This window comes from Quercus robur, chromosome 4 (assembly GCF_932294415.1).
Source record: "Quercus robur chromosome 4, dhQueRobu3.1, whole genome shotgun sequence".
Lineage (NCBI taxonomy): Eukaryota > Viridiplantae > Streptophyta > Magnoliopsida > Fagales > Fagaceae > Quercus > Quercus robur.
The window spans coordinates 51,594,241-51,608,540 of record NC_065537.1 but is presented as its reverse complement, the minus strand read 5'-3'; the positions used below and the strand labels follow the sequence as shown (position 1 = coordinate 51,608,540).

Below are 14,300 nucleotides of genomic sequence, written 5' to 3'. Positions count from 1 at the left end.
CCTTATATCCATTAATTTTGTTGTAACTTTATTGTGTTAATAAATTACTAATAATAATATTGTTGTGGCTTGTGAGGTTGTGTTATTTATTTATTCTAAATTTTAAACTAAAGAAATAAATATTAGAAAGAAAAATAAAAAAATATTAATTTTTATATAGGTTAAAGATTCCTGACTTGGCAAGTCAAGAAATAATTTGAATTGTCAGATAGGATAAATTTCTAAAAATTAATATTAGAATACATCTACAAATATGATATTATGATATGTATGCATTTTTTGGTCAGCTAAAATCAACATTTGCGAAAATATTTTTTTGTTATGCTTGCCTCCTCCAAGTTCAAATCTTGGTCTTGTCCCTGTTTCGAGTAACAACAAAGTGTAATACGTGGGTAAAATCAATTACACTTTGCATTTTGCTAAAGTGAATTGCCACACTTAATTAACTCAAAATCTATCAAATTTTTATAATCTAAAGGGAAAATCGATTGAGTATTACTGATATATGAACAAGAAGATAGCTCCTCACCATTACAATAACCCTTCAGCGTAATTAAACTTTACATGCAAATTAACAATTGGGAGAAAGCCCTAGAAATTTATTATAATGAAAATACAGCTTCAAAAAAAAAAAAAAAATGATGAGAATACCGGCCTCATCCCTTGTGTTTTATTTTTTGTGAAAATACCAGGCTAAATATATTCCCCTGGAGCAAAGAATATTCTTTCTAATAATTATCGAGAAATAAAATAGAGAAAAAAAAAAAAATTTTCCACGTAAATTTTTTTAGGTTTTGCATATATTTACGTTTTTCCACATCCGTCCAAAGGTTTACTTAGACTTAGAGCCACCGGGATTGGTAGTATCCCCTTGGCCACCTTGAACAACAATGCCAATTCCGCTGCTGCTGCTGCCGCCACCACCACCGCCACCGCCACCGCTGTCTACGTTTAGAGTACGTATCCTAAACCGGTCAAGCCTCAAATCCGATTCTCCTCCTCTATTAGATGGTGTTCTTGGCGAGCCAACGCTCAAACTCCTTTGCAAGGTTGGAGTTGATCTCCTTCTATTCACTTGAAGATGAGGTATTTGTACTTGAGGCACAACACCGCCACATTTCTCAGAAAACTCTACAAATTCATCATGAAGTTTCGGAAAGCTTTTCTTGCATAATTCCTTTCTTCGAACATAGAGCTCCCTAGAGAATTTTAACAATGACAACAACCTTGGATCAACTGGTTTCTCTGGCTTCGGTTCAAATCCGTAGTAGTTATTAGCACCCATATACATATTGTCACCATAATAATCATATTGTTGCCGATACAAACCACTTTCAAATATTGACATATCATCAATCGTGCCAAAAATTGGTTGATTCCAAGAGCTTGATGGCATGTTGTTTGTAGGATAATTGGTCATTCTCTCATCCCATGGATACCAAGTTGAGTATGTTTCTTGTTCATAAGGTTGCCCCCATGGTGCATGGTTATCCATGAACACTACTTTTTTGGTTTAAAAAACAAAATTGAGAGAAATAAAGAAAAACCAAGATTGAGACTTTTTTTTTTTTTTTGTTGGAGAAGAAAGATTGAGACTTGAGAGAACTAAAGAATGAGATCGGACTTTGGTGAAAGTATAGCTAAGAGCTCAATAGGTTTGATTTTGATATGTGGCTTTGGTTTCTTTGGTCTGATGAAAAAGTAGTTGATAACATGGGGTATTTATAAGGGTGAGTTGTTGGAAAAACTTGTTGGCTAATTCAAAATCAAACTTGAAATTAGATTAAGCCAAGCCATTACGTGGTCATTACTCCAAGCTACGTGTTTTTGATTAAAAAATTGCAATTTCATGGATAATATTGGCTAGAGTGACTTCTTCTTATAATGGACGTTATGACAGCTCAGTTGAGGCCTCATGAATTCAAGGTTTTCATGATATATGGTGAATTGGTGATAATAGGACTGGTTAGTCACACGGTATTTTAATAAAGCCGTCATGATAGCTTATTTGGAGAAATGGATCACTTGCAAAGTACGGAAATTTTCTTAAGGAAAATTGCGTTGGCCATTTCGTGTACAATATTAGGTCCACGTCTTAGTGATTACGAAGAAACTTCTTAGAACAAAATTTGGACTAATCCCTTTCTAAGATCAAATTAATTCCGTGTTCATAATAATAATGATGATTTCCAACTTTAAAGTCCAACCCAGGGACCCATATATATCAATGGTACAAAACGAGTACAGTAAGTTGGAGTTAAGGAAATTTTCTTAAGGAAAATTGCGTTGGCCATTTCATTACTTTTGCTTTTCTTTTTTGCTGTCATCAATTTGATCTATCTTTTTCTCAATTTACTCCTTCAATCTCTTGGTTATATTCATTATTCAACACGGTCCTTCTATTAACATCGGCTAATATTAATTTGTTAATACTAATTAATAGTGATGTGACAAGCATAATTAATTTTTTTTAAAAACGTTTTTATGAAAAAGTACAAGGCGCTTGCTTGTTATCAATAAATTCAGTAATATAAGATTAAATATAAAACCTAGTTTTGACTTCTATAAAAATAAATAAATAAAACCTAGTTTTGAAGCAAAGCAAAGATTTAAATCATATGTTTTGAAATTTCACCATCAATCACAAAGTCCTCAATTTTATGAGGGAAAAAGTCCAAAAAGTTGAGCTTGTTAGGTCAAGTATTTAATATTATTAGTGGAACATGTAGTTTGAACGCCTAGTTTGGATTTCAATAAAAAAGAAAAAGACAAAAAGAACTGAACCTAGTTTTGAAACAAAGCATATATTTAAACCATTTGATTTGTAAAATTAAAGTTTAGAAATTTCACAATTAATAAGAGATTCTTCAATTTTATGAGGGGAAAAAGAAATTTCACAATTAAAGTTTAGAAATTTCACAATTAACCAAAAAAGAAAGAAAAAGAAAAGAAAATAAATGCATGATAAAAAACTTAAAGGATATACCTGAATTTGAGTTATATATATATATATATATATATATATTTTTTTTTTGAAACCGGAACCAATATCATTAATTTAGAAAACTAGAATCCAAATGCAAAGCATCCACAGCAGGAGGACGATCCTCCTCCAGCCAAACAATTTCATTGTCAAGTAATCTAGCAAACCTAGCCAAAGAATGAGCCACACCATTAGCACTACGCCTAATACAATTATAAGAGATGGACCTGAAACCTGCAGCCAAGCACCAGATGTCTTCGTAGATTAAACCAAGTCGTGATAGGTCTGGTTGGGCCTGAGAAATCATCTTCATCACCAAAGCATTATCGCCTTCTAGCATTATCTCTGTGAAGCCCGCATCAATGGCAAACTCAAGCGCTTTACGGCATACCATCACTTCCACCTCCTCACTGTCACGCATAGCTCCTCCCCGAACTGCTAAAGCAGCCATGACTTCACCCTTTTCATTCCTAATCACTGCCCCATAACCCGACGCAGCACCCTCATCAAAACAAGCATCGTCGAAGTTCAGCTTGAATAACGTTTCTGGTGGAGGCTGCCATGTCTGCTGTGCTGGAATATGATTCGGAACAGGCACATGCAAAGAATCTTGTGCCGCCGTATACTCCTTCAAATAGTCAACTGCACGTTGGGCTGATCTTGAGGGATGCTGGAAAACACCTCCATGAATAACCGTATTCCTCTGGTGCCATATCAGCCAACAAGTAATCCATAACAGATTCCATTCCTCCTCAGAAAGCTTCACCAGATGACCTGTGACCAACTACAAAAAATCGTTTTGTGCTGTACAAGATTTTTGAAGTCTACCTAAGCTCCCAGCCCAAACATCTTGCGTCGCCCCACAACTCCAAAGAACATGCAGAACCGTTTCAGTCTCTTGTTGACAGAGGCAACAACGTGCATTCTCCATCACCCTTCTTCGAATAAGATTATCTTGTGTGGCAGAATATTAAGACAAGCCCTCCAAGAAAAAATCTTTATCTTGCTTGGAACAGCTGCTTTCCACAGACGTGACCAAAGGAACCCAAGTGCTCTGTGCTCTGAAGCCTCCCCAACATTTAACTCATCCTTCCTTAATTGCTTTGCCACAAAATACCCAGACTGGATTGTATATCTGCCTCTTTTTGCAAAAGACCATACAACCACATCCTGAACAACCCGCCTACTTAAAGGAACTTGAAGTATTTCTTCCGCATTAAATTGGTGAAACATGGCCATAATTCTTCCTCTATCCCACTGATGAGTCTGCCAATCAACTAAATCAGAGACTCTCCATTCCCAAATTTCCTCCTCTGGTTGAAACAATATTTTTTTTGTTGGAAGGTTTGGTAGCCAGCAATCTTTAAGCACACGAATTGAAGCCCCATTTCCTACTCTCCAAAAACACCCTTTCTTCAATATTGGTTGAGCCGCTAACAAACTTTTCCATACGTAAGAACTATTTTGGCAATCCGTAGCTTCAAGAAAATCACACCACGGAAAGTATTTGGCTTTAAAACAACTGTACAACAAAGAGCCTTTATCCTGTAACAACCTCCAACCCTGTTTTGCTAATATAGCTAAATTAAATGATTTTAAATCTCTGAAGCCCATTTCGCCCTCTTTCTTTGACAGCGTTAAAAAACTCCAATTTTTCCAGTGTATTTTCCTTTCCTCCCCAACTTGGCCTCACCAAAATCTAGCACACATAGAGTCCAACTCATCACATAATTTCCCCGGCAACAGAAATACCCCCATGGTATACGTGGGAATGGATTGAGCCACTGCTTTTATAAGAACTTCCTTGCCAGCCTTAGAAAGCAATTTCCCTTTCCAACCCTGCAATTTCCTCCAAACCCTCTCCTTCAGGAAAGCAAAAGTCTCATATTTTCTTCGTCCTATCAAAGTCGGCAGCCCCAAATAATTATCAAACCTCGCCACTTCCTTAACCTTTAATTTGTCAATTATCCATGTTTTCTGCTCCACAGACACATTACTACTGAAATAAGCAGAAGACTTCTCAAGATTTATACATTGGCCCGAGGCTTCAGCATACAGCTGTAGGGTATCAGACACCACCTGCACTTCATCTTTATTAGCTTGACAAAAAATCAAAGAATCATCAGCAAAGAGCAAATTAGAGATAGACGGCGCATTTCAACATAAAGCCACCCCATGTAGTCGCCCTTCAAGCTCGTTTCTAGCAAGAAGTGAAGTAAAACCTTCAGCACATATCAGAAACAGATAAGGGGATAGCGGATCTCCTTGACGAATACCCCTAGAAGGAGTGATATTCCCATAAGCTTTCCCATTTATTCGGACAGAAAAGGAGGGTGTAGAGACACAACTCATGACCCTGTCAACCCAAATCTTCGGAAACCCCAATTTAAGTATCATGCCTTTAAGGAAACCTCACTCCACCCTATCATAAGCCTTACTTACATCCAGTTTAAGAGCTAAAGCCCCCTTCTTTCCCTTCTTTCGAATATGCATGGCATGCAATGTCTCATAGGCAACTAGCACATTATCAGTGATAAGGCGTCCAGGTACGAAAGCACTTTGAGAAGGGGAAATTAACTGTGACAAAACCAGTTTCAACCTGTTCGCCAAAACCTTAGAAATAATTTTATAAATCACATTGCAAAGGCTAATAGGCCTGAAATCTATATATATAAAAATATATATCTCAAAGGTATATCTTACGGTAAAAAAAAATAGGGTTAGTGACCACTAGCACTAATTCTCAAAAAAAAAAAAAGAAGACCTAGCTAGCATCTGGTCCAAGAAAACATCAAATATGACAATATACATAGACAATGATCATAATTGCTTAGCAGCATTCTCTAAGGCATTTTGTCTATAAGACAGCGAATAAGCTTGAGGATCCTTAAGCAATACAATCTTTTATTATAATTTCCAATCCTGAAAAGAAACCAGTTGAGCATAAGTTTTACTGAAAGGAAAAAAAAAATGAACCATATCAAGCATTTAGTTATAGCATAATTGCATATTGAAATAAATCTATTATGAATTTATGATATTATGATCTTTACCGGTATCAATATCATAATTTTTTTTTTAGTTCTTCAAAAATTTTATGATATTGATACCGGTAAAGGGTGGATGAAGTATAAAGGCATAAGATAGAAAGTATAATAAGAACGTCATTTCATCAATATTTGCAAAGACTTACCTAAAATTGTGCATGTATTAACAAATGCTCAAATGACAAGCGTTAACCGAACCTCTACATTAAATGATTAAACAAGTAAATGACTTAAACACAATGTTATATCCAAACTAAAAAAGTTGAAAGACCTAGCGGAGGAAGAAGAATACTTCTTTTTTTTTTTAAAAAAAAAATTTCTTTTTTTCTTTTTTGGAGGAAAGAAGAAAAATAAAAATCAAGAGAGTGATACCAATTAATAAACTCATTTCAATCCACGAAAGCAAAAAAACTATGTAATTCTAAATTAACATTTGGATTAATCAAAGTATCATAACTTTACGGTTTAAAATATCTAACTTCGGAGAAGTATTTTTTAGACTGTATACAATCATTTTTATTATATATGACAAAAGATAATAATATTTAAAATAATAAAAATATTATTTATAAAACAGTTATATATTACTTATTTTTTTAATTCTAAATTAATCCATCCAATACCATATTAATTAAACACATTACAATAATGGAAGAAAAGTTTCTAAACAACACTAAAGAGAAAAACAAAAAGCCAAAAACATATGTTTATACAAAGTACAAACCCCGCATATGGAACTCCTTTAGAAATTAATATCGATCCAACATTATCTAGGCTTTGAACTTTGTGGGAAATGCTAGTCTTAGTTCTAGAACCGGAAAATTAGTTCTCAAATACAGGACATGGTTGTGTTAATCTGCGAAGCTTGCGTGCCATGGATAATTTGTTTCACCATATATAGATAAACACTACACCAAGCTTGCGTGCCTAATATTAAAATTTTATCTAAAAACTCACAAAAGCCCAAGTATCAGTCTCAACAAACTACCAAAAAAATTTAGCATTGAAAGTTGTCTCGCCACAACCAGCGAGCCACAAAACTTGCTACTATTAATAATTTTTTTTAATTCTCTCCACATGACTATCTCATTTTTATTTTATTTTTTTCTCTCCTCTCTTCTCTCTTTTGTGCCTGTCTCCTCATCGCTCTCTCTTTCATCATATTTGTTCTGTCTTGCACAAATGTTGAATGGATTCTCCCTCTCTCTTGCAGAGATGGTGGATGGGTTTTCTCTCTCTTATCCACAGATTTGTCAGTGATGGTGGTAGTTTTAATGGCGGCCAGTAATTTGTAGGTTTGCTCAATCTATGTTGTCACTGGCTTTGAATTTATATTGTTAATTGTTTATAATTTTATAATTTATTTTTTCAATATGATATAGGATTAGAAATTCTTAACGTGAGTATCATGTTTATATTGTATAACTAGTCCCTAACTCGTGCTATGCACGGAACCTACCTATATGTGAGATAGACTAAAATCTTAAATTGATTAAAAAACTACATCATTGCATGATTTGCTCTTGTATGATTTCAATTTGTATTACAACTTGATGAAAAAGTCATTGCTTAAACGTGCAATGGTTTATAAAAAATTTGTTAGACAGTTTCAGATACGGTAAAAAAATAACTCAAAAATTCAGATATTAAAACTTCTAAAAAAACAAAAAAATATATTAAAGAATCCGATAATTTACTGCTTAGAAATTATTGAAAAAAAAAAAATGACTAAACAATAGAGAAATATAAGAGAAAGATGAGTTACGTTCAAAAGAATAATCCCTGTCTATAATTATTGAAAGGAATCAAAAGATTCAGAGCTTACAAATTATAGATAATATATATATATATATATATATATATATGTGTGTGTGTGTGTGTGTGTGTGTGTGTGACTACACAACATAGAATTATAAGAGAAAGATGTGTTACCATCAAAAGAGTAATTCAGATGTTAAAACTTTTGAAAGGCCAAAAAATATTAAAGAATCATAAGATTTACTTCCTATAAATTTTTGAAACAAAACAAAATATATATGATTACACAATAGAGAAATATAAAAGAAAAATTGAATACCTTCAAAAGAATAATACATGGTATAGTTATTGAAATCTATTTGGTGATTCATGTACGAAAATCACTTTTTTAAAAATACATGAAAAACTGTAAAATAAATAAATAAATAAATAAATAAATAAATAAATATATATATATATATATATATGTGTGTGTGTGTGTGTGTGTGTGTGTGTGTGTGTGTGTATAACAAAGTAGAGGAGAAAAAAATAACAGAAGAAGAGCTCATACCTCTACTTGACTTTAAAAAAAAATATATTGGGGTTTGCACTACTTTTATAGTGTTTATGATTAACCTCGCAAATTTAGAGATAAATTATTAACGTTTGAGTTTAAGTTGGATTTGTTAGAGAGATAGAGTTAATTTCACTTTTTGTTAAGTTTGGACTTTGGTTTTTGATGTTAAAGATTAGTCCTCCTCGGGTTGAAGTTGATATTGTTAATTTAAAAAAGTTAAATAATTAAAAAAAAAAAATGATAATGATGTAACAAACTCTAGAAAGGTTAATAAAAAGTTAAAGATTTCAGTTATATATATATATATATTTGTATATTTATATGTATGTATGTATATATATTACAGTAACCGTGGAAGGCCAGGCAGTGCAAGTATCTTTGTAGGCGGCTTTGTTTTGGGAGGACTCATATTTGGCACACTCAGTTGTGTATATGCACCTCAGGTCCGGTGCTTCTTTATTTGTAATTAACTTTTCCTGTGATTTTGTTGGACAGCAGGGGGTTTGGTGCGTTGCTAAAGGTGGGTCCGCTGGGCAGAAGGGTTGCTGGGAAACGGGGTGGGTGAGGAAGAAGATACAAAAATATTTATTTATTTATTTTTAAAGATAAAAAAAAAATTAAATAGAATAGAGAAATAAATATTTGAATATTTATGTATATGTGTGTGAAACTCCCTCTTAGAGATTTGAATCCCAGCTCTTATCTCTCACATCTCATAAGTATTTATACTTATGAAGTGACCATCGCACCAGAGATGCGCGGTAATATTTTTCTAGTTAGTTTAACTAAAATGTTGTTGAGATTGACGTTAATGCTGGTGAACACAATACTGAACTTCCTGTTTTCAATTATCTAAAGGATATTTACTTCGGCCAAAACCAAAAGAAATTATAAGGTCTTTATGGTGGACAAGTGATGTGGTTCATCATTCCAGTAAAATACTCTCACTTGTTTAAAATTGTAGAGTTTTAAATAAAAACTAAATACTGACTCAACAATTTTAAATAGGTGGAAGCCTTTTACTAGAATGGTAAACAAATGACGTGGTTCACTATGAAAACTGTATAATTTCTTCAAAACCAAAGGGGTCCATGATTCCGTCCCCTACTTTAAAAAAAAAAAAAAAAATAAAATAAAGCTCAAATTAAATTCCAAGGATAAATTAGGTTGTAAGGCGTTCAGCATTAATCATGCATTTGATGCCTGCTAAGTTGATCGTAGTCTCTTAGATATGGCCCCACACTTTAAAAAATCCCACGTCAATGCCGTCGCCTACTTGAAGTACGGTACCGGTATTTACAACCTTTACTTCTCTATTATATTGCTCAATATGTTCCTGAATAATATTACTAATTTCATCCGCTCAAATGGTTACCATGAGTATTTCTTAATTCTTTTTTGGGAAAAAAAATATAATGCCTACAATAGACAGTAGAAGGACTAATCGATTATTTCTGTCAGCGTCCCAAACATGCCAATATTAGCATTGATGGTACGTAAATGTAACTCGTTGTTCAAAGAACTAGTCAGAGTTCCTAGAGCTCCTTTTAAGGCTTGTTGGAAAACCCGTTGTCGGACTTGATTACTCGCTCTTTGTTGTTCAAAACGAATGGTTTCATTTTTGTAAATTTCGAATTGTTCCAAAGTTTGATAAGTTGAATTAATCAAGTTCGACTTTTCTCGTTCTATATCAGAGTATCCAGTCACCCGAAACTGATCCGCTTCCATTTCCACTTTCCTTAAACGTGCCCGGGCTTTTTCCAGCTGTTTGTTAAGGTTTTTCCACGTCCGTCCGTCCGTCCAGAGGTTTACTTTTTTTTTTTTTTTTTTTGGAAGAGCTCCAAAGGTTTACTTAGACTTAGAGCCACCGGGATTGGTAATTGTTAAAGCATGGATTATCTTGTAGATAATAGTTTAGTAGTTCTGTATTTTGTATAATATAGTTTGTATATAGAAGTGATAAGCTACAATAGCATAGAGTAGTAGTGCATTAAACGAGTTGTCGTTTATACAGTGCACAATTAGTTAGTTAGTTAGTTTTAACTTTTTGCCACTTGTCATGTTTGTATTGGTTGTATTGATAGTTAGTTAGGTGGTTATTCTTTCACGATGCTTTGTTTTAGCTATATAAGGGGCAGAGTCATATATTTATGAATATACGAAATCATTCACAACAATACAGCTCCTACTCTCTCTCTTTCTCTCTCCCTCTGTGTGATTCCACCATTGTAGGACCTTTAAGCTTGTGTGTGATTTCAACATGGTATCAGAGCTGAAATGATTCAAGAGAATCTTCAATTTTGGTATTCTTTGAATTTTTAGTTCAATCTCATTTTGTTTCCATAGTGCTTTTCTTCGAATCAAGTAGAAATTTTTCTTGATTCTTGCATTGAGTTCTCTTCTCTAAATCTGGATTTTCTTCCTGTGCTTGATAGCATCTCGAAAATCTTGATTTCTTTTGTATTGGCAAATTGAAATACCTATTAATAGGGTTTTCAATTTTGATTTCTTCTGTATATTGGCAAATTGAAACTTCCATTGTTAGTGTTTTCAATTACCAATTTGTGATTGCTGCATTTCTTTCTTCAAGATCTTGAATTGCGTTGCTTTCTTTCAAGAATCTTGGTTTCTAGCTTTGTTAGCTTCTGTTTGGGAATCTGAATCATGATCAATTCTTTCCTGCTGGATAATTCTTGTTAAGTATGAATAAAGGTGATTCTGTTCCTACTTTCCAGCCTTGGGAAAATGCATCTAGTCCTTTTTTCTTGTCTAGGGGAGATAAGCCTGGTGTTTCCCTTGTGGTTCAACATCTCACTGAGGAGAATTGCAATACTTGGAGTAGAGCAGTTCTTATATCATTGGATGCTAAGACTAAACTGGGGTCCATCAATGGCTCAATTCCTAAGCCTCAATCCATTGACCATCCTCTGTACATAGCTTGGTGTAAATGTAACAACACAGTATTAGCTTGGTTGTTCAATTCTGTTTCTAAGCATTTACAACCAAGCATAGTGTATTTCAAGACAACAAGGGAGGTTTGGCTTGATCTACAATATAGGTATGGACAAGGCAATGTTCCTAGAATTTTGGAATTAAGGAAGGAAGTTAGCTCTTTGACTCAAGAGTATTTGAGTATCAATGCATACTACACCAAGTTTAAGGGTCTTTGGGATGAATTTTCCAACTATAGAACTTGTATTTGTGGACACCATGTGGAGGATTGTACCATGTCATTCTCTATGGGGTTGAATGAGACTATGTTGCAATTAGAGGTCAGATTCTTCTTATGGATCCCATACCTCTTTTGAGTAAGGTTTTCTCTCCTTTGCTTCAAGATGAGAAGCAAAGAAAGGTTGGTGCTGGGAATAAGGTTTTGACTGAAACAGCAGCTGCATTGGCAGTATTGGGACCCAAGTTTGGTGGTAATGCCAAGAATTTCAATAAGTCAAGGACTGGCAGACCTCAATGCACTCACTATGGTGCCATGGGACACATAGTTGATAAATGCTACAAGCTACATGGTTATCCTCCTGGGTACAAGTTCAAGAACAAGAATCAATCTTTTGCAAGTAATCTGGTTGCAGTTGATGATAGTTCCAGTGAACCTATCTCCTTCACTAGAGCTGAGTATCAACAACTAGTTGGTTTGATGAATTCACAATTTTGGTACTCAAGCCCCACCAGAAGTAAGTTTGGACGCTACTCATCAGTGATAGGCCAAAAACTAATTGACCCCTCGTGATAAATTAATTGATTAATTAGCTAAGTTTATTAATTAATCAAATTAACATGCAAATGCGTGGTAGCACAAACAAATCACCAATAAACTAAGTATGCAACGGAAAATAAATTGATATGGTGATTTGTTTACGAATGGGGAAAACCAAATGGCAAAAACCCCATCGGGTGATTTTAAGGTCACTACTTCCGAGAATCTACTATTATCAAAACAAGCGGTACAAGTAAAGGAATCCCAATACTTAATACCAACCTACAGTTGAACCCTTATCCCAATACCCAATCGGACTTGTTTTGTAGTGACAATCTCTTCTTGTAATACACGGCTCCCAGTACGTGACTAACCAATTGTGTGGATTCCAGTACGCGACTTCAATCACCAACTAGAAAAGGTTGTTGGCTGCAAAGTTCTTCAGTTCATCACATGATGAAGATCAAGAAGCTCCTTGGTTATAAAACTCTACGGTGCACAAACACGGTATCTTCTTCATAAGAAGGATGAATTAGGGAAAATTCTATCTCCGGTCACAATTTGCTTGAACAAACTTTGCTTAACACTTGTACAACTTGTTCCACCTTTGACGACTCTTAAAATAATCATTTTATATGTTTAAGGTTATGAGAAAAGAAAACTTAAACATACAGTCATAGATTGAATGAAAAACAGTCCTGAAAAACTGAATTTCATAAACCTTGACAGATACCTATCTGTCAAGCTGCTGTCGAGCCACGGGCTGGAACAGCTCTACAGGTCTCGATAAATGCTAGCTGTCGAGATTTAATGACAGACACTTTTCATACTTGAATCTTGGACAGACTTGCATGACTTTAACACTTGAACTTGAAATAAGGTTTCTTGAAGTATTAAACACATCCTACATCTATCCAAATAAAGTAAAGTGCGTTTTGTCAAAGGATTAGCCAATTAAATAAAATAGTGACATATGTTCTAACAATTGAATCACATATGTCCTAACAATCTCCCCCTCTGGCAATCCATGACAAAACCACAACAATCAAATGAACATATGAGAGAAGTCATAAATCACTTAACTTGTATTCACTTGTTGAATACAATAAAATCTATCCTAACACAAACTCTTGAAAAACTTTGCAAGAAGAGAGTCTATGGCAAGAGAGATTTTGACAACCTGTGTTTCTGAAACATTTTAAACAAAACTCTTCAAGGCATCTTTGTGTGAAACAGAAATAATAAATTGCAAACAAGTATAAGAAACATGTGCATAAAGTGAGAAAAGAAACAACACATGTAAGGATAGGTGAAAGAAAAACATACATCAATATGTAAAGAATATAAGTACAATGTATGTCAATAATAGTCACAAGACTCATGTACAAGATATAATGTATCTAAAATGGAGAAAAGAAAAAGATACAAATAATCCTCACAACATCCCTTTGAAAGAACACTCCCCCTGTCAAAAATCTCTTATGCTAATCCTCCTTCTAACTATGACTACTCTCATAACTACTTCCCCTTTTTGTCATGAATGACAAAGGGTAAGAGTGTCAAGTAGAAATCTCGTCATCGCTGGGTGAGCTAGCATCTCCATCCTTATCATCATCATCATCGTTAGAGTTGTCATTGTCCTCAGATGTCTCAGATGCCTCAGGAGGAGGAGAGGGAGACTCCACAAAGCCACCAAAGCGAGCCTGCCATTTAGCAATACGGCTAACATGGGTGTTCACTTGATACAACTTAGTAGAAAGTGTATTAAGGTGAGCATCCATGTGCTAAAGCTACACCATAATCGCATCAAGGGTTACACCTCCCATTGAAGTAGAGGGAGTGGAGGTGGATGGAGTTGAAGGAGGCGGAATGGCTGTTGATCCGAATTGTCTTGAACGAAATTGCGCCTCACTGCGTTTAACAGTACCAGCATCTATAGCACTCATGACAGGAAAGGGATCAGAAGAGGGAAAACGAACCTCAAAATGGCGTAAAAGCCTCGTGATAGTTGAAGGGAAGATGAGCTTATCACAGGTCACTGTATCCCTGTAGACATCTTTGATAGAAAGAATGAAATGAGAGGGAAAATCTATAGTGAGATGCTTTATCAAAGAAAGCAAAAATCGAGAATGGGACTAAGTAATAGAGTTATAATGAGAAAGAGGGTGTAAAACAAAAGTTATGACCATGTTCAAAAATCGAGGACCTTTTGCAAAGCCCGAATAGTAAGTGAACTGGCGCTCACCC

General features: G+C 34.7%; 2 protein-coding genes across 2 annotated transcripts; one reads left to right on the top strand and one right to left on the bottom strand.

The window, feature by feature from the left end:
• Positions 1 to 832: 832 nt before the first annotated feature.
• LOC126722143 (uncharacterized) lies at positions 833 to 1,495 on the bottom strand. The gene has a single exon (XM_050425297.1). The coding sequence runs from the start codon at positions 1,493 to 1,495 to the stop codon at positions 833 to 835; it is 663 nt and encodes a 220-aa protein (XP_050281254.1).
• Positions 1,496 to 11,046: 9,551 nt separating this feature from the next.
• Positions 11,047 to 12,850, top strand: LOC126722142 (uncharacterized). The gene is made up of 3 exons (XM_050425296.1): positions 11,047 to 11,616; positions 11,658 to 12,030; positions 12,783 to 12,850. Exons 1-3 carry the CDS (start codon positions 11,047 to 11,049, stop codon positions 12,848 to 12,850), a joined length of 1,011 nt encoding a protein of 336 aa, XP_050281253.1.
• Positions 12,851 to 14,300: the final 1,450 nt, after the last annotated feature.

Coding starts and splice junctions, on each gene's coding strand:
- LOC126722142 (XM_050425296.1), top strand. CDS start 11,047: ATGAATAAAGGTGATTCTGTTCCTACTTTCCAGCCTTGGGAAAATGCA. Junction 11,617..11,657: donor AGACTATGTTGCAATTAGAG/GTCAGATTCTTC, acceptor CTTTTGAGTAAG/GTTTTCTCTCCTTTGCTTCA. Junction 12,031..12,782: donor GTACTCAAGCCCCACCAGAA/GTAAGTTTGGAC, acceptor AAACCTTGACAG/ATACCTATCTGTCAAGCTGC.
- LOC126722143 (XM_050425297.1), bottom strand. CDS start 1,495: ATGGATAACCATGCACCATGGGGGCAACCTTATGAACAAGAAACATAC.